The 19,353-nt window shown below is 47.4% G+C and overlaps 1 protein-coding gene across 3 annotated transcripts in view; it reads left to right on the top strand.

Moving 5' to 3' along the window:
* The first annotated feature begins 132 nt into the window (after positions 1-132).
* The window catches only part of SH3PXD2A (SH3 and PX domains 2A), a 271,290-nt gene continuing 252,069 nt past the window's right edge, over positions 133-19,353 (top strand). For all 3 annotated transcript variants that reach the window (XM_014959796.1, XM_014959806.1, XM_014959787.1), the window contains exon 1: positions 133-241. In XM_014959796.1, coding sequence (XP_014815282.1) covers positions 170-241 — 72 coding nt within the window. In that variant the 5' untranslated portion in view covers positions 133-169. The remainder of the gene's footprint in view (positions 242-19,353) is intronic.

Raw genomic sequence — 19,353 nt, 5'->3', positions numbered from 1 at the left:
GGGAGCCGCCGCCGCCGCCGCACGGGGCGGAGCCGGCACCGGGGCATCCTCCCCTCCCTCCCTCCCGCCGCGCCGGCCGGCATCGCCGCGGCGGGCAGCGCGGCGGAGGGTGCTGCCAGCGCCGGGAGGGAGCGGTGGAGACCCCGCCGCCGCCGCCGGTCGGACGAAGATGCTGTCCTACAGCGTGTTGGACGCCAACGTGGTGGACGTGGAGAAGCGGAGGAACCCTTCCAAACACTACGTGAGTGGCGGCCGGGGGCCCGGCCGAGACACCCCCTTTCTCTCCCCGGTCGTGCAGGGGAGGCGGCGCACGTGTGCGGGCGGCGGGACAGGACGGTCACGGTGCGGTGCCCGGAGCCATCCCCAGCCTGACCTTGGGCACGGCTCCCGGCACCGGGCGGCCCCGGCTACCGGCGCCCCGGGCTCGGTTGCCCCTGCCGGGACGCAGGTGAGGCGGCCGGGGCCAGCGGGGACCCGCACAGCGTGTCCAGGGGCAGCTTGTGGGGAAATGAGCTCCTCTCCCTACCCTTCTTCTTCATCCTTGGCTTTACTTTCTTTATTATTTTTTTTTTCCCCAATGTTTTAAATTTGAAGTTTCCTTCCCTCCCGAAGGTGCATCTCCCAAGATCCTGCACAGGATGGGACAGGTCTCTCGGTTGCCCGGCTTGTCCCCATCCACGGCACCACAGAGTGCCTGGTGGGGAGCAGAGGAAGCCTCTCCTGCCATGGGCTCGCTCGTCTGGAGGTGCTTGAATGCCTCTTTACTCATTCTCTCCCATAGGTTACATCAAGACGTTTTTTTGGGGGGGGAGGCAGTTTGCGCGGGGTTACCAGGCAGACTCAGCCTTTGGGATCTCTTTCATCTCTCACCTTCCTCCTTTCACACCTTCCTGCCAACAGTGCAGCATCAGAGGAAGGGTTTTAACAACCTTCCCGGACTCCTATATTGCAGGGTGTCATGTGGAAGTGTCCCTGCCTGCAGGAGTTCCTAGCACACGGTGGAGTAGCTTTTCCCCATCCTCATAAGGAGAGGAGGCAGCTTTTCTCTTCTCTCTGGCTATTCCTGCATTTTAGTTGCGCCAAACCCTCTATCTCTTTCTTCAAAATACGACCTGTGTGTTAATACGCAGGAGGTTCGATTTTTGTGTATGAAGAAGGTAAATCGCCCAGGTTTGGTGCGGAAAAGCCCGAGGTGGGGTGTTGCTTTTGGTGTGAAATAGCTGGGAGCGTGCTGTGTTTCCTGGCGTTGCATCTCTGCCAGGTTTCTTCAGAGCTGGTCAGCATCTGAATGGGTGGCCTGAAAGATAAGGCCAAAGATGGGACATAAAGCTTTCTGTTAGTGTTTCATATCACCGGGCTTTTTCCTCTGAGGCTCAAACCATAACCCAGCTTAGGGCTAGAGGGCACTCTGTTGCTGAGAGACTCTGATTTGGAGATGTAGAACTGAAGCTCTCCTCTCCCGCAGAATTAAGCATCTTGTGCCCAGTTTATAGTGGAAGTTTTAGGTCTCGTGTCCTCTCGGGTTGCCAGCTGGACATGTGTGTTCAGTCTATTGCTCATTCACTGCTTTCGGGCGGGAAAGGCTGCTTTAGCTTTTTGGGAGCTGCTGCTGTGAATTGTGGCTGGCACCTCTGCGGGCTGTGATCTCACCTGAAAGGTGGCAGCAATTCAGCATCAGAGAAGCAGGTCTGCCAAGCACAAAGACGTAGCAAAAGAAGTGGTGATGATACCTTCCTGATGGCCAAGAGAAATCAATGTTGTTAATTTCGTGTTTGTTAGAAAAACAACCATAAACCAAGCATCTAAAGCCTGTATTTACAGTTTTGAATGGAAATATTTCCCATGTTTTCCTGCAGAAACACAACTGCATTTCCTTGATGATCATTGTCCTTGCAATTTAATAGCAGTAACCTACACTGTTCAGAGAAGCTTCTAGTGGCAAATATATTTCTTCCCCTTCACCCTTCTTTCCTTACACCTTTTCTCATACTGTTTTCTGCACAACAGTTCCGTGTCCTTGCGTGTTCAGTTCTTGACCAAAAAAATCACAAAAGAAATGGTTTGTTGGGTGACCAGTGTAGTGTCTGCCTTTTGTCCCACTCAGTCTCTGGTGGTACAACATTCAACACAATAGGGTCTTGGTTCACAAACAAGCACTGGAGTAATTCAATTAAAAATAATTCTGCATGTCCTTGTGAATTTCTTTCTTTTAGATGAGTGAATTAGCCCACTGGTCCAAAAGCTTTGAATTCCTCATTTCCTAGATTGCAGTTTGCTGCAGATGTGTGTGTTGCAGCCTTTCGTCTGGCTTTGGCTGGAGTAACTCACTGAGGGTGAACCTGCACCGTCAGAGAATTTAATTCCCTGGGTCTGATCCATTGATCACTGTTAGTTTTGGTCTGTGCTCTTTTTTTTTTTTTTAACATGAAACAACTATTTTATTCTGAAATGGATGCAAATGTGACTCGGGATTTAGTTCTCTCCATGGCCTGGGGATAGTTCGGAGAGTGCAAAGTTTGGCTCTGTAATATCAAAAAGCCCTTCTACCTCCACCATCCGTAAACGCTTTCATGCCGTGCCGTAAGGCCACGCGACACGTGCTTTGGTGTCAGACTGACGATGTGTTTCTCAGGTGGATGGTGACATGAGTGTTGCAGGCATTTTAACCTGACCCCCTTTCCTTTTAATTGTGATCTTTCAGGGCCATGGTGGAGCCTGGAGAGGTGAAAGCAAATCTTAGGCATTGTGGGCACATGGGGAGGGCTAAATGTGAGTAGCACATAAGCCCTTGCACTGCTAGGTGTAGATACCAGGAATCATTCCCTGGAGCAGATCTCTTTCATGATATAAGCGTAGCTTTTGTGGCCTTGACTCAAGAAAAGGAAGAGAAAGAAGGCGGCTTTGCATGTCCTCTGCTGTGATCCTTGTATGTGAAACTTCTAAAGAGATTCATACCTCACTGGAAGGGTTGTAGGGCTTGGCACATGCAAAGAGATTAGACTCTTAGATCCAGTTCCATTTGATAGGAACCCAGCCAGCTCTCCCTGCTCCTAGGAAATACTGCTGGGGATGGGGTCTACAGTGCCATCCTCCATGTCCCTGTCAGCCTCTGGGTAGCACACAACTGCCCAGTTGGCTGGGAGCCCTGGATGGTAACACATGAAGGGGTAAACAGAAGGTTGGATCAATAACCACATGCCTCCTGTGTGGTATATCCCTTAAATAAACTACTGCTGCTCTTAACAGCTTTTGACTCTCCAAATGAATTTCCTATTCTTTCTCCACACTGATGGTCTTTTAAAAATTGATTTGCACTTGATAATGCTTCAAAAATGTGAGATCTCTTTGCTTTCCCCCTTCCCTTTTCTTTTAACAAGAACAATGTCAGGAAGGTCAAGTCTGGGTTTGTTGGAAAGACCCTCGGTGCCACAGGGGTCATACATTGGCTGAGCGGTGCTGTGGTGAAGCTGGGTGGATTAGGATGTTGCAGTTAATGGTTGAAGGTGTCCGTTAATCATTCTGAAGAGAAAAAGCTGGTAACAAAATCCAAATCCCTTTTAAGGCCCCTGCCAAGGTTTTAACAGTATGAAAGTCTTTTCTCCCAGGTGTTTAAGTTTGATCTGTTTATGAAGCTCCTCTGGCTTTCAGTGTGAAATTGTGATTGTCTGAATTAAACATGAAATGATCCTAAACAAGAAATGCATTCGCTATTTAAAAAAGACCCACTGTTGATACTTGCCTCCTTTAACCATCCACCAAAGAGCTGGAATGAGACATTCTCCCCTCCCCTCTCTTTCCAGGTTCTCTTCAGGCAGATCTCTTACCCTTTTCCCAAATGCCTGACTCCTTTAGAAGCCCTGTGGGGGGCCACTGCCTACCAGATGTGCTAGATCCTGCTCTCAGGGAGGTGCCTCTCAGGGTTAGCACCTTCACCTGTTCACAGCTTTAAAGGACCTGGGTGATGGCAAACACTCATTAGAAACCAAATAAATTGGATCCCCCACCCCCCTCCCTGACCACTTGCCCCTCTGCAGAGGACTGAGTGGTTGCTGATGTGCATTATCTCACTAGACATTCATATGCTTGAGGTCATTTCTGAGGTCTCTAAGTGTGCCTGTGTTATCCCAAGGGTAGGGATGGATAATCCGTATGGATTTCCTCTTCCAGCATGACTCTACCTCAGTTGCAGTTGGGCTTGGTCTGTTTTTCAGAGGGAAGGTAAAAGGCTCTTGCTTTACAAGTGGCTGCCCTGTCTCTTTCCACTTAGAGTGAGGTGCATTGCTGATTTTAGTCATCTGAGACACCTGCACACTCTCCTGGTTCCTCCCCAGGGTAATTGTTTCCTAGTGCCATCTTTGAATGTCTTGGGATTGCTCTTGTAGGGGCCTCTCTGCTGCACGGATATGGTTGCTAACCTCAGGGCACTGGCCTTGCTGAATTGTAAGGGACTGAGTCCTGCTGTGTTGGGTTCCAGCACTGCTCCCAGGAGAACGTGAGTATGCTTGTCACAAGTGACCTGTTGTAAAATGTCAGCATGCTTTGAAGAAAAACCTTGTACTGCAAGGGTCAAGCGTCTTGCTTGTCTTTTAGCTGCTCCTGCTTACTGCTTAGGCTCAAGAGCAACTCGGATGCCATCAGCCATCTTCATGGCTTTATTTCTCTTTGTTGCAAGCTGCTGGTCATACAAAGGCCAGCACTGACGAGGAGGGTCTGGACATACCATGGGTTTAGTGGCAAGGATCTTTGTTCCTGTGTTGGTCCCTCATTGCTGCCATGGGAGAAGGAGCTGGACGCTTGGGTCATCAATTGGGCTGTCCAGCGTGGAGGAGCTCCATGTACCACTTGTGCTAGAATTACCAGCAGCTCATGGGTAAGAAAGGCTGAGCCTGGCTTTTTTTGACCCTTTTAATTTGCAGAGCTGGAGAGTGTGAGCCAGGTGTCTTCCAGAGTGAACAGGATGGGACACACCTGGAGCTCGTGTGGTTGGTAGCCTGTGGGTAGAGTGCAGTGAAGGACCTGATGTGAACCAGAAGGCAGAGTTAGATGAGTAGATGGAGTACCTATTTAGGAGTTAGGATCCATTTTCTCCTTCTCCCTTCCCCCTATCAAGACACCCTGTGTGGCTTTCTTTCCAGGGGCCATGATCCAGCTTGACTCACCGGTCTGAATTATTATTATTATTACTATTACTGTTATCTTTGCCTGGAGTGCTGGGAAAGAGCCAGAAAATTAGCAGGCTGCTCTGTGACTTCATCGTTCCTCAGAACCGAACTTCCGTGCGTTGGCAAGAGTTGTGTCAGAAGTGGCTGTGATCCCCTGTGCATGTAGCAGAGGAGAGCTCAGGAGAAAGCAGGCTGGGGTAAAATGTTCTCTCTCCCTTTTTCCCTGTGGAGGCCACCACCCTGCTGGCCACCAACCACCACCAGACGTATGGTAGACATGTCTTTTAAGGTTAATTTCCACTGCTCTGCCTGCTTTAGATGCAAATCTTATGATTCTGCAGACTAAATTTTAATTCTTTTTTTAATGTCTGGTGAAATGTGTTGGGAAGAAGTCAATATTTCTGAAATACTTGGGAGCTGTGGATAAACAGTTCTCTGCAGGTTGGTTCAACTCTTTGCCTCTACTCCCAAAAGGCCAGATGAGCAAGGATAGCAGGAGGGGAGAGATGGAACCTTGCTAGTTGAAAGCTGCCGGCACCCATTTGTGCTTAAAGGACTTCTGTTTAGTACTGCAACCAGTTCTTTATGGCAATGTTGCTTGTTGAAGGGAGACACTTCTCTGACAGCAGAGGTTTTAGTTTCCATGTCCTGTTGGGTTTTTCACTTTTTGGGCACCATTGGTTTTATGAGGCCAACATAAGGTACAGATTTTTCCTACTTGCTGCCTTGAGAGATTAATTTTCTTCCCATTCTCAGCATCCTCTTAAGCTTTCCAGTGCCACACCTGCGTGTGGGTCTCTCTTGCAGCTCTCTTCCATGGTACCTTACCTTAGGAAGCGTCCAAGAGAGCACAGCCCTTGGAGCTTGTTCGAGGCAGGTTTGCAAAGCAGCTCAGGCTTTTTAGGCGTCAAACCTGCTTTTCATCATGCACTGCCTGGCAGTTATCACCCCGGTAACTCAAGGCTTCTTCAGTGGGCAGAGGGGTAACCTGGCAGAGGAAGGTTCCTCTGCCACAGTCCTTTCTTCCAGCAGAGCTGTGAGTTGGTAACGTTCAGCCAAGAGATGGCAATATCCCAGTTCAACTATTTGGAGAGTAAATAGCTGTCCCCAGCCTTAGGAATAGATTAAAAACCGATAGAGAGACAAGGTCGTTGTCCTGATTTGTTGTGGTTGGGGCAGAATGAAATAAGGCAGGAGGCTTTAAATCCCGGCCGGCTGCCCGCTCTGGCTCTCCTGAGGCGGAGTGTGCTGGGAGGGCAGCCAAAAGGAAGCTCAGAGAAAAGCTTTTAGCAAGCCCACGAGCTGGGGGCAACAGCTCCAAAAGCCTCCAAGTTCCATTTTAGAAGGGATGAAGATGTCACTATTGACTCTAACTGTGACTTGGTTACCGGGGAGAAGCTGACCTCAGAGGCAGCACAAGTGCCTTCAGCTGCTGGGAGCTGCAGGTGACCACTGCCCACCTGTGAGACACAGCTTGGTGAGTTGTAGTCAAAAACTGCCTGTCTCATTGCTTTGAGCTCAAAGGGGGAGGAATGGAGAGACCAAATCATGCCCTTTTCCCGGACTGGGTGACTGGAGAGGGAGATGAGCAGACATCCTTAGGAAGCAAGTGGTGGAATAGGAAATGGAGCCCAGACTTCCTGCATCCCCTAGCAGCCCGTCTGTTCATCACACCCACGCACGTAGCCCTTGGAGAGGGGCAGCTGAGAGGTATTGCCCTCTTCCCATCCCTGCGAGGGATGTATGTGCCAGTACCCTCATTAGGAAGGTGAGGCAAAGAGTGGTTAAGGCCACCCGTGAAGTGTGTGGCAGCATTTTCTATTCTTTTCTTTGGCTTCCAAAGCAGTCTTGCAATTTATCTGATAAAAGTCGGCAGCCTGAAAAAATACTACTCTCATATTCTGTCATTGTCTTCCTCAAAACCCATTTCCCATTTTATATGGATTAAACAGGAAGAGGGTTTCAATATGACCCTACCTGAGGCAGGAGGTGACGTACAAACTCTCTAATTTAGTCATTTGGGAGGAAACAGCTGGACCTTCTAATGTGAGATGGTTTTCTTTTTTGTGATCTTCCTTTTTCATGCCGTATCCTCTTAATCTGTGCCGGCTCACGCAAAGGGAATTGGTCCCCAGTAACCGTGGAGAAGAGCAGAATCATTAGGGAGGGCTGACAGCGGCGTATGTGGCTTGGCATTGTGAAGCCAACTGCTTTCTTGCAGCTGGAGCTGACACCACCTCGCCTGGAGCGTGCTGTGTAAATATTACATGAAGAAGGCAGAGAGCTGCACGGTAGCACACTGTTGAAATTGGTGGTGTCTGCTGCTTAATCAGGTAGTGTCAAAACCAAATACTGTCAAGTCAATGGAAAAAAAAAAAACCCTCCCTGTAGCTTCCCTGGGCCTTGGCTCACACCTTCAGAGAGAGGCTCTATTGAAAATTTTACTGAGAAGTTTGTAATTACTGTATTTTTTAATATAGTGCATCTCCCTTTGTCTTTGATATAAAAGCAAAAATATATTCCAGAGGATCTCTTTGTAATCCTCTTCTAGGCAGGGATAGCATCACATTTGGGACAGTGGGGGAAAGCAAAAGGAAACCAGGTGGATTTCTTTACGGGAAAATGTTTTGAAATGGAAAATCTTGCAACCTAGTTAGAACCTTCCCACTTTAGCCTGGTCACTTATTCTTGGCACCACCTTCTAAGTGAATATATAATAATAATCTAGTCAGTCTTTCAGAGTCGCACTCACTAAATGGCAATAATATGGAATAGTCATAAGAGCCTTTATTACAAAGCAAGGATGCTTTTGCACTAAAACATGTGCAGACAGACCTGAAAGGTAGTCTCTGCACTGGGCTGTTAAGACAAGTGATGACACACAGATACAGGCAGGTGGGGACAGTGAGACAACGTCAACTAGCTGAGCAGGTGATGGTCTCAACGTGATGATAACCCAAACTACTATCAGGTGGTCACAGCCATCATTGCAAAGAGCAGGTGTGAAGGAGGATAATGTAGGAACACTTTAAATTGACCTGAGGTGAAGGTAAAGCAGAGAGATACTCTTATTTGTTGTAGTACCTTTAAGTGCTTGAACGTGGTGGTGTTAGCTGGTGCTCTCGTGCTTAGGGTGACCTTTGTGACAGTTGTGAAGATTCTCCTTTTGGTTTTATTGAGCTAATGATTTTGGCAAACCTACTCCTCATTCCAGTTTTTGGAAGAGGAGCTCAATGCATGAGTAACTAACCAAGTCCTTAGACTGGGGGTGTTCTACTTCTGTGGGCAGAATACACATCCCCAAATCTGTGTCTTCGTCACAATTTCTCATGTTGCACTAGTATGATGCAGCGTGTTCTTAATTGGTCTTAATCATCCCTGACTACTCTAGTGTGGGATCTGGGTGTACCATGGCTTCACAACGCAACCTCTTTAGCTTGTGATGGTTGACTCGTTAGATGGAATAAAATATTCATAGACTTTAAGTGTCCATAAATACGTGTGTGGTCCCACGCATAGTGTGTTTGAAACCTCGCTAGCAGTAATTATGTTTTGATATGTTGCTGGCACTGTTTCTCTGACCAATGGGGTGTGTTTTATTTTCCCTATAAAGCACGCTGGCCAGACCCGGTGATGCACTGGGCTCCTACGCTCTCCCAGTCAGCAGCGTGATTTTATAGGCTTGATGCAAACTTGTTTGCAAGGAAAACACCCCTATCTATGTTCACAGAGAGAAACGTGCCGAACCTCTACTAACCATAGCTGTGCTTAATTAGGAGCTCCACACTGCCCTTCTGTCTCCCTTACAGAAGTCTTCCGTAGGTGTCCCTGAAATACTGGAAGCGTGGTTCTCCACTGTCCAGAGCAGGCCTATAAATGCCATCTTTAATGGAGAAAGTTCATAAATCATCCAGAAAGGTTTGAACTGATGTCTGGTGTGATACACACAAGATGTTGTGCAATGTTGTGGAAGAGTTCACATGTCCTTTTTACTGATGGTGTGGCCTTGGATTGTTTGTTTAACCTCTCTGGACCTCAGTGTGCTCAGCTGCAAAGCCAACAGGATTTGCTCACCTTTTATAAAGGCGTGTGTGTTACCTGAGGGCTGACTGCTAGCATGGGCTTTGAAACCCCTTGAGTTTGAGTCGTGTTCCTCTACCAGCAGGTCCACCCCGGGCACAGGGGCTGTGGAATGGCAGGGTGACCTTGTGCTTCCCTAATAGCGTTCAGCAGAGATGGTAATGAATGGGATGATATAAAAGCTATGTTCCCCTCTGAGGAAATGCACATTTAGGACACCAGCCATGCTTGCTGGCTGCAGGCCTGTTCTTCTAGGGCATTCCTGCCTATCTTGGAGTCGTGGGATCTGTGGAAGTATTCGAGGTGAAGCATGGAGTTTGGTCTTTGTGGCAGCAAAGCCCTTGGCCGTAGGCTGCTATCTGCTGTTGTCTGATCTCTCTGCTGTCTCTGTATTCCCTGTCAGGAAAGCTCACTGGCAGAGGTGAAATCATCTTGCCGAGCATTCTTGCACCCTCGGGGCTTTGATGCAACAGAGAGCATCTAAATTACCATTTCTCTAGCTCTGTGAATATGAGATTTCTAATTGCTCCCTCGGCATGCCTGGAAATTTTCCTGCTCTGGCTCAGAATATTCTGTTATTTTTTATAAATTAACCTACTTCTTGTGGGTAGAAAGTTATTCCTTCTACCTGATTTTCCTGATTTTCTCCTCTCCAGCAGGTGCAACCCCACAGTAGACCCCTGTGACCCCAAGCAAAATACTCTGAAAATCAGTTTTAAATGTTTTTCCATTCTCCTGCCCTGCTAGCGCTTTGCTGCACTGTCTCTGAGCTCAGCATATTTCCTCTGCCTGAAAATCTGGCAATCTCTGACACCTGCCTCATCTCAAGTAGCTTGATCTGAGGGATGTTATTCATGGGAGAGATGCTACAAGAGTCAGCTGAGCTCCCGGTCTTCAGCAGAAGCAGGGCAGCTGGCACAGCCCCTGCTGGTGTGTAAGTGGGAGGTTTGCAGTTTCCCAGGGCTGTCACTCCAGCAACTTTCACCGGCATTAAAATCACTTAGAATTTAACAACAAACAAACAAGGATATGTGAAGTATTTTCCTGGAAGAAAGCCACCGGGAGCGGATTAAGTGCATCTCCCTCCTCCCGTCTCCCAAACATGTCACAGGAAGAAAGACTGGAGTTCAGCATTTTCCTAAGTGGGATTAAAGCAGGCTCTGGAGCTGGCTTCTGGGATGGGACAGAGGAAAGCCAGGAGTAGGAGGGAAGCTCTGTGAGTGTGTTGTGTATATCAGGTGAAACTGTCAGATTCCCTGAACCAACATGGGTGGTAATATCTTTTTTTTTTTATTAACAAAAGGGCTGCTTATTTTCTGTTGGTAACAAGAGATAAAAGCTGTTGACTGAAGCAGGGAAGAATAAAAGTGATTGATTCTAGAGGAACATCTATGCTGGTTTTCCACACGCCAAGGGGTAGCTGTCCTGTATCATCTGCATTTTACACGCATGGGACATCCTTAACAAGTTCCTTCCTTTCCCTCAACCCAGATAAGTTTTCCTCTAATGCTTCAGCAGAAGGTGTTTTATAAAGACAACACAGGATGTTTTACTCAGAGGGAATCCAGCGCAGTAGCCAGCCTCCGAAATACCCTCACTTGAGGCGTACGGAAGAGTCTCTGGATGTTATTGCTCAAGAAGAGATTTTCTGTTTAATCTTTTGCCGCTGTCTTTGTGATTGTAACAGTCTGTGTCAAAACTCTGGACTGTTTTGGGGAAGCAGCTTTCCACCTGTTTCTGAGCTGGGCAGCTGTAGCTTGCATTTCATCCTTTCATACAGACATCCCTGATTTGTAAAGATAAATATAAATATTTTAGTTTAAACTAAAAATACTTTAAGTGAATTTATCATGGGTAGGAACCCTTGGAGCTGGACACTCCTGTCCAGATCATGACTATGGCAATCAGTCTGTCTTTAAACTTCCCTCTGTCCTCTTGGCATAAGGACCCGTGACTTTCTGTATAGCGATGGCAATTTGCTGGTGGCTCTGGAGAGTGACAGCATGTGCTGGTGTGTGAGGGGCACCTCCACCTGGGAGGGAGTCTCCTTTTTTTTGAAAGAACTGAGGCTCTGGCCCAAGTGAGCAGGATCTGAGGATATACAGCCTGGGGATGGGACCAAGGCATTGCTGCTCAAACTGTTGGCCTCACGGCTGAAGGTGTTGGCCCATTTGCTTGGCTGTGGCAGAGTTGGGTTTTCTACTGGTCCTTTCAGCTATGAGTAATGCTGTGTGTCTCTGTGCCCTGCTGTTGGCCAGGGTGGACACTAGGATTACTGTTTTTCATAATTCTTCTCTTCCTGTGTTGGGGGAATATGCAGATGTTTGGTAGGAATTGGGGTTTTGAGGCTTTGCTGTGTGCAGGCATGTGTTTTGCTTCTGTTTTAAGTTCTGTGTTGCTCTGCATTTGAGCAAGAAGAGGACACGGGGTGTGACAGAGGGCATGGGCTGGAAAGCAGAGGTTTGCAAAATATCTTTACATCCCATTGGAGCTGAGGCCAGACCTTAAGAATAGTCTTTTACTCTTTTGTTGTTTTCCTGTTCTTCTGAAAATCTCCAGTCTTGCCCACAGCCTGGAGTTATTTCCCATTGTTTTAATTCTGGAGTTCTGGGTGAGATTCCAAATATAGTAGGGCTGGGCTGAAGAGTGTCTTGTGGACGAGCACCAGGGTCTTCCACTAGGTTTTGAGGGTCTGTAGAAGGACTGAACGTGTGGCACTGATGTGCATATTGCGGCCTGTGCTCCTGAGAACAGGTGACACAAAGCTTTCCCTGAGGGCTGAGGGTTTAGTGGGGCTCTGCCCACCACATTATCATATAGTGAAGCGAAGCTATTAGGGCTCTAACTTTTGTGGCAAGTAGAGTGAGATTGCTCTCTACCGGGCACTGGCATTGAGGGGAGTCCAGGTGTCCTTGTGTTGGGATCTCGTTGGTGAGGACCTGAAACCTATTGGCTGCTCTCTTGCTGTGTGAGAGAGGTGTTGGCTGGGTTTTGATAAAGACCTTGACTTGGTCCAAGTCAGGAGTGCAACTGGCCACATGAGTTGCATCACAGGGGACTTGAAAACATCCCAAGGAGGCAAATGAGGAAATGATGCCTGCTGTTTCTCTTTGCAGAAAAGTAGAGACTGTAGTTAGCACTAACACAGGACTGACAGTCCAAACCTGATTGAATACGTGTTTTATCTGCCATCACCCTGTCCTGCCTGGTCCTTCATCTATCTTCTGCATCTGGTTAACATGAGCTCTAGCAGATCTGGGTCAAACCCCTATTGCCAACAGACCAACATGTTATCTTTGCCGCGTGTTGTGACAGAAAGAGTTAACCAGAGGATGGTGGTGGCTCATAGCTGTTTTAGGCAGTAACACAGCAGTGACTGCTGAAATGACATGGGAACGCTCTTTAGCTGACGTCCTTGCGAGCCTCTCAGTGACATCAAACTCCTGGACCTCTTCCAGCCGAGTTTGGCCTTGCCCCAGTGACAATAGATGTTAATCTGTTGGCTTGTCAAAAAACCGTGTTAGTGGTTTTTTTACAGCCCCATTTCCAACCCTCAGATTTCCCTGCTAGTAAACACAGCATTATGTCATTGTTTTACCAGGAGCCAGGCACCAAAGCCAACTTTACAGCGCTGTCGTCAGCGAACGTCCATTCACTTTGGGGCTTTATCTGAGTTCCCAGGCTCTTTCTTCCCACTGTTGCCTGTGGTCTGGTCTCTGTGTCCATCAAAAGCCCACAGATGCTTTATGGGAAACGTGTAGAGGGTCTAGTGATTGCAGCTAATGCTTTCCAACCTATTTGTCTTGGATGAGGCTCCTGTACCTGTTTAGCAAAGGTGCCTTGGTTTGTAAAGCTTCATCTTCTGGTGACTTCAGCCAAGGCAAAGGCTTGGATTCATGAGTTCCCACGTGCAAAACGAGGTGATTTGCAGCCCAGCCTTGCTCCAAATTGATAAAATAATAGCCAAGTCATAGCCAGGGGCAATACCCTGCCCATGCTGGCTCCTGTTTGTTTCAAAACACAATAGCTGAGTTCCTATTAAAAAGGCTGGTTGTCAAATTGCTAACATTATAAATTAACTTTGTTTAGCTTTCAGAAACAACACTTGCCACACATGAAATAGTCATTTATAACATTCTTGTAACTGTTGTTCCTTGTTGTGCTTCTGGAATTGTTTCCAGCTGTCTCTGCAAAAGGATATGAAAGTAAAGATTTCTAAAGTTACCTTCGGTGGTCGGGAGCAAATCTGCTTGAAACAGCCAAGTCTCCCATCCCTAACTCTGGTCGGTCTTTCTGGGGCTGGTAGCAGTCCAATCCTTCTCATACCGAGACCTGTCTGAAATGATATCCCAAATCAGCTGAAGTAGTCTAGAAGCAGAGGAAAGAGGAGAGAGAGGTGCTCATTTGAATGCAGATCCTGAACTCTTCCGATACAGGCACGGATAGATGAAGGGGAGGAGCAGGTTCAGCCTCTTGGCAATGGTGCAGGAATTATGACATTCTTGGGTATGAGGTGGAATAAAATTAAATGTTTTTTAATTAAGCTGTGCAATACCTTGCTGGAAGGTGATATGAAAGCTGAAAGTACAAATGGATCAAAAAAATAAGTTGACAGATTTCTGAGGGCAAGGCTGACTGCTGTCAAACACACAGTTAAGATCTGTGGTTGGGTCAGAAAGTCTGTAATCTACTGATTGCTAAAAACTAAGCATGCTGTGTTCTCTCTGATATTTAAGCAGTTACCATCTAGCTTAATTAAAAACAAGGTACTGAGCTTAGATAAAACTTCCCTTTGGCCCAGCCTGGCTCTTCTGATGCTTTCCCAGATGCCACCTTACTGTGTGGCACCAGCTCAGGCTTCTGAGGCTTGCTGCATATTGCTAATATTATGAGAGTAGTTGAGTCTTGACCAGATGAAATTAGGAAGAACAGTGAGGAAGTGAGCCTCCCGTCATCACTTCCAGCTCCCTTTTCTGCTCCATATGCTTTTTTTTGGATCCCATCACATGTCTATGGGCTAGTGTCAAACATCTGGGCCCTGGCAGATCACTTTCTGCTTCCCAGCCCTGGGTCAAGTGACAATTTATTTTTGTAGAGGTATTGTGTCTGGTATTACTATTAATAAATATTCAGGCTTTGAACTTATCTAATGCCTTTCATCCAAGGATCCCCCAACACTCTGTGTCATCACCTCCTTGCAAGGTAGGCAGATCAGACAAGGAAAGCAGTGTGTGTCCAGCAATATATTTCCTGGCAGAAGTGCTTTCTCAGAGCCCTCACAAGACTAGTGGGTAATTTGGACAGATGGAAGAAGTTTTCTTTTATGGCTGAAAGTATTGTGTATGGGTCATGGGATTGCAGAACATAGACCTTGGAGAGAGACCTAGGTCATTAATGCTGGTGCAAGCACGTTGCTTTCCCACATATGAACCTTCAAGGTGGTTGGGCTGGATTGATTGGAAGTCTCAGACTTCTTCTGATGGTTAATAATTTCCAGTGTAGGCGTTTTTATTCTCAGCCACGCCATTTGTTCTCATGCCAGTACTGTCCTTCTGCATAAAGAAGGTCTCATCATCCTCAGTTTGGTTTGACCTCCTGTCCCACTTCTCTCCAGGATTTGGTAGAAAGTGATTGTGTCTCTTCTCAGCCTTTGTTCTGCTGGGCTGCTCTTGCCTCCTCCTGTAGAAAAGACCACCCTCGAAGGTGTGTGGCAAATAGGTTTCCCTGCCCCACACTTCTCAAGGTCGCTGCAGACTGAACACAAGTGAGCTGTTTGGTCCAGGCAGTGACAACCATTCACTCTGGGCAACTTCAAGTGTGTAGGGGGTTACTTTGCACTGCCAAGAGCAGCCTTGCCCATGTTGGCAGGGGCCAGATGCAGTCACTTGGGAGTAAGGTTGGCCTCAGTGGGGTGGTTTGCCAGATGTGGTCAGGTGCAGGTCGGAGTAGACGGGTTCCTGGGTCTGTCCCATGCACTGTGTCAGCGTGAAGGAAGATGCTTGTTGGAGAGCAGCTTGTGGTTCTTCCACGGTTTCATTTTCTTCCCTTCAGGGAGTTTCAGAGCTGGTTCCCAGAGCCTTGCAAGTGACACTCCATTTGCAAAAGCAGGAAAGAGAAAATGTGGCTGATTATGTTAGCTTTAATGAAGGTAATCTTAAGCAGATGGTGCCTGTTTAATGTTCTGAAAGTGCAGATAAAGTAGTTTTCAGCAGGTCTTGGGAACGGAGCGGGAGAGATGCAGAGCATCGTTTCAGTGGGCAGCAACTCACCCAATGAGCTGCTTGGCAGGGTTGGTAGAGTGCTTGGGTGATGTCTTCTTGTTTGGGCAACCTCTGCTCCTGGGAGGAACACTCAGAGAGCACATCCCACTTGGGTGAGAGGAGAGGTGGCCTGCTGTTCTGTCTGAGCTTCAACAGCAGTAAATAATTCCAGATTGACGTTGTAGAAGCGTGCTGGTTTTTGCGAAGGGAGGACAGGAGGGGAGCCAAACATAACAAGAGCTTCTCAGCGCTTGGGGAAGAGAGCCAGGGTCACATTCGGAGCTTGTCGTGTTGGCAGGCACAGAAATGACGTGCCACATCACATGTGTATCGGTGGAGATAGCTGGGGTGATTATCAGCAAGCTTCTTTGTAGGTCGGTTTGTGATGCTGATGATCCGAAACTGATGCTGGGATGTTTCACACAAACATTCTCTCTTTTCAGCTTCCATATCTGCGCTTTTTTAATGTTTTTGGCATTTGCCATTGGGGTGAGGGAGAGGCCATAGCAAGCCTGGGATTTCAATCCCCATGAGTCCAAGTTATGTGGTTATAGATCTGCTGCCATTAAAATCAGCACCGCTTGAAGTTGTCCCCTTTACAAAGCTGGGTGCTGACTCTCCTCCAAAGTACCGAGTTCCTCATCCAAAGCCATCCTTGACCCTGGCTATTTGGCCAGATATCTTCCTGGCTGGTGTGTCTCCAGCCTTCTTGGCCAGGGAACATTCCCAGGACCTGATATAGGGTTTTTTTCAATGTCTTCACAGTCCTACTCAGTGCCAGCTTCTGCACATCTTGTAGGACTAATTTATTATTAGTGACCTAAGAGGGCTTTGGGATGGCTGCAGGTTATTTCATCAAAGCAGTCTGAGATGCATTTGCCCTTTGGATGTTTAACTCTTAGAGGCTGGTTTCTTTGGGAGACTGAAAAGGGCAACGCAGTGCCTTATATTTTAAGGCAGTAGTTTTCGCACTGAGACTTGTGGCCTGTTTCAGAAGTGCTGGTAAAAGAACAACTGGCAGTAGATTTACTTTTCCTAGACTTAAATTCACTGTTCAGTGGATCAAAAATGTGCAGAGACCACTTGTTAAATTACATTTGGTGTCTTTGCTGTGCCTTTCATTTGCACTTCTCCACAGGTGGCAGTGAAATTACAGAAGCACCTTGGAGTATGTGTTGGAGGAGTTGGGAGCAGGTAGCAGCGTGTGGAATCATAAGGAAAACCTTTCGAAGTCTTTAATGTAGTTTGCTAAAGGTAAAACCAGTAGATTGCAAGCCATCTTTCTGGATGGAGAGAGATGTTTGTGCTGGGATAGTGATCATTGTTCAGTGGCAGCTCCTTTGTAAAGCTTCCATGTAGAGAAGCTAAAAAATGTGCAGTGGGGAGGAACCAGGGCTGGCTTCTAGCGAGAGTGCAGTGATCCAGCTGGTGAGGGGTCTGGAGAAGAAGTCTGATGAGGAGAGGCTGAGGGAGCTGGGGGGGTTCAGCCTGGAGAAAAGGAGGCTGAGGGGAGACCTTCTGGCTCTCTCCAACTCCCTGAAAGGAGGGGGTAGCCAGGGGAGGTCGGTCTCTGCTCCCAAGTCACAGGCCATGGGACAAGAGGAAATGGCCTTAAGTTGCACCAGGGGAGGTTCAGATTGGAGACTGGGAACAATTTTCCATGGGAAGGGTTCTTAAGCCTTGGAATGGGCTGCCCAGGGAAGTGGTTGAGGCCCCATCCTTGGAGGTATTTAAAAGATGGGTTGCCATAGTGCTTAGAGCCATGGGTTAGTAATGGTTTTTATCAGGGTTTGGTTGATGGTTGGACTAGATGGTCTGTGAAAGGTCCCTTCCAACCCAGACAATTCTATGATTCTATGGTTGGTGCTTCCAGCAAACTAGTTACCTGAGAGTTGTGAAAACCTCACACGCAGCTGGTGAAATCTCTCTGCAGCCCGGCAAGGAAGATGATACAGATCTGTCTTAGGGTGGGTTTCTTTGCCTGCAAGATGGAAGACCTGGCATGGCTTGCCTGTCATTGCTGACCAGATCAGTGGTGGAATTAGCAAGGAGTGGCTCTGAGAGAATGGATTTGGGATTTATTTGGAGTTTTGAGAGGCCTGTCATAGACGGTTTTCTCAGGAGGTGCTGAGTGCCTGTGTGCTGGAAACTGGACTGTTCCTGGGAGGTCTTGAGCTGCCCACCTCATCATCCCTTCTGCTAATTTTGGCCCGCATCAGGTGACCCTGGTTGTCCATCTGGCTCTAACTGCCAGAATACGTTCTGGGGTGAGAACAAGGATTATCCTTAGTGCTCTCTTAAATTACTGCTGAGCACTTTAAGGAGTACCTCATTTTGTCTGCTAGCCTGAGGGACTGGAGTCAGTGGTCCCAACTGACGGGGCAGGAGACAAGAAAAGCCATCTCCCGGGCAGTCACACAGTTGGGACCTTTCAGTGTAAAAGGAGCCATGTGGTATCAGATGTGATTACGAGCACTGGGGCTAAACAGCTGATGCCTGGCTCCCTCTCCAGCCACCCCAGGGGTGTTGTGCCCACGAAGGCATGGAAACAAAACGGAAAGTGGGACATTAATGATAACGTGCCTGAGATACTGGGCCTGTTTCCTGAGGCCATGTTACCTCCTGGGCAGGTGGGGGATTAGCAGGAGGAGTTGAGTTGGGGAGATTGCCAATAGCTGTCACTTCTTTTAGAAAAAGAGAGGCTAACGTTCAGCAGAGTAACTCCGGCTATAAAATACTTACTAGGCTTGTTATTACTGTAATACTTAAATATTATACAAAGGGGGTTAAAATTAAGAACGTTTATTGCAAAACCGTTCCCTCTGCAGTCTGTTTCTCCCAGGTGATTTTTCAATAATTGCTTAGCTCTCTTGCTTCGGGAGTGCACAGCTGAGGAGAAAACCCAATTGACTCTTGCCAATTAACTCTGCTGCAGCTGGATTCCTGCTTGTGTCCGTGGGGGTTTGCAGGGTAGGGGAATTGAGGTCCCTCATGCTTGGGCAGTGAGCTGTAATAGTGATTTTTGACTTCACACGCTCGACGCTGATCGTGCAAAGAGATGCTGTTGCCAAAAGTACAGGGGTGGGATTTGGTCTCCCTTTGATCTCAGTTTAAATCACACGGGCCATTTACTGCAACTTAGTAAGTACCAGTGCATGAGTTGCTCTGCTGCAAACTCGGAGTCTGCTCAAACACATGGCAGAGTGAACTTGGATTTTTTTTGTAGCTAAACTGAGTCAACTCGTCTTGTGGTGGTCAAGGTTTATGCAGAGTTGCCATCAATTAGCTAATGCATGTAATGAGAATCGTAGCACTTGGGTAACGTGTCCGATCAATCTTTGTGTGAGCTGTCTGAAATGGCTTCAGGGATTGGGAGCTTTTGGTTGCGTCTCTTCAGTGTGGTTTGGTTCAACTTTAAATGATTCATCTGGAGAATTCAAGGTCTCTTTTGGAAGTCCCACTGCTTCACTGGGTTTCCTTGAAGGTCTTGTAATTTCTGCCCTGGTTTAATTGATCTCTGTAAAGAAACATGGTGATGATGATTCAGGCTATGGATTTGCCAACAGTGGAGTCTGTTACCACAATTTGAGATTCCTTCCTCTCTCAGATTATAACTCCTAATTTGATTTATTTTGAGTGTGTTTGTATTTCAGTGATCTGTGGTTTCATTATCCTGTGTGTTTTGCTGTCCTCTTAGACTGTGTGTGAGAGCTCTCCTTCAGGCTGAAAGGAGGAGGAACAGGATAAAAATACTATTATCATTATTGTTGCTGAAAATTGGCTAAATTTCCCACACACCAAGTGTCTCTTTCAGTCTTATTTAGAGATACAGTAGTATTCCAAAGCATGCC

This window comes from Calidris pugnax, unplaced genomic scaffold (genome assembly GCF_001431845.1).
Source record: "Calidris pugnax isolate Ruff unplaced genomic scaffold, ASM143184v1 scaffold4, whole genome shotgun sequence".
In the NCBI taxonomy this organism is placed as follows: domain Eukaryota; kingdom Metazoa; phylum Chordata; class Aves; order Charadriiformes; family Scolopacidae; genus Calidris; species Calidris pugnax.
The sequence above is the reverse complement of the archived record's forward strand: the minus strand, read 5'-3'. Positions and strand labels throughout refer to the sequence as shown.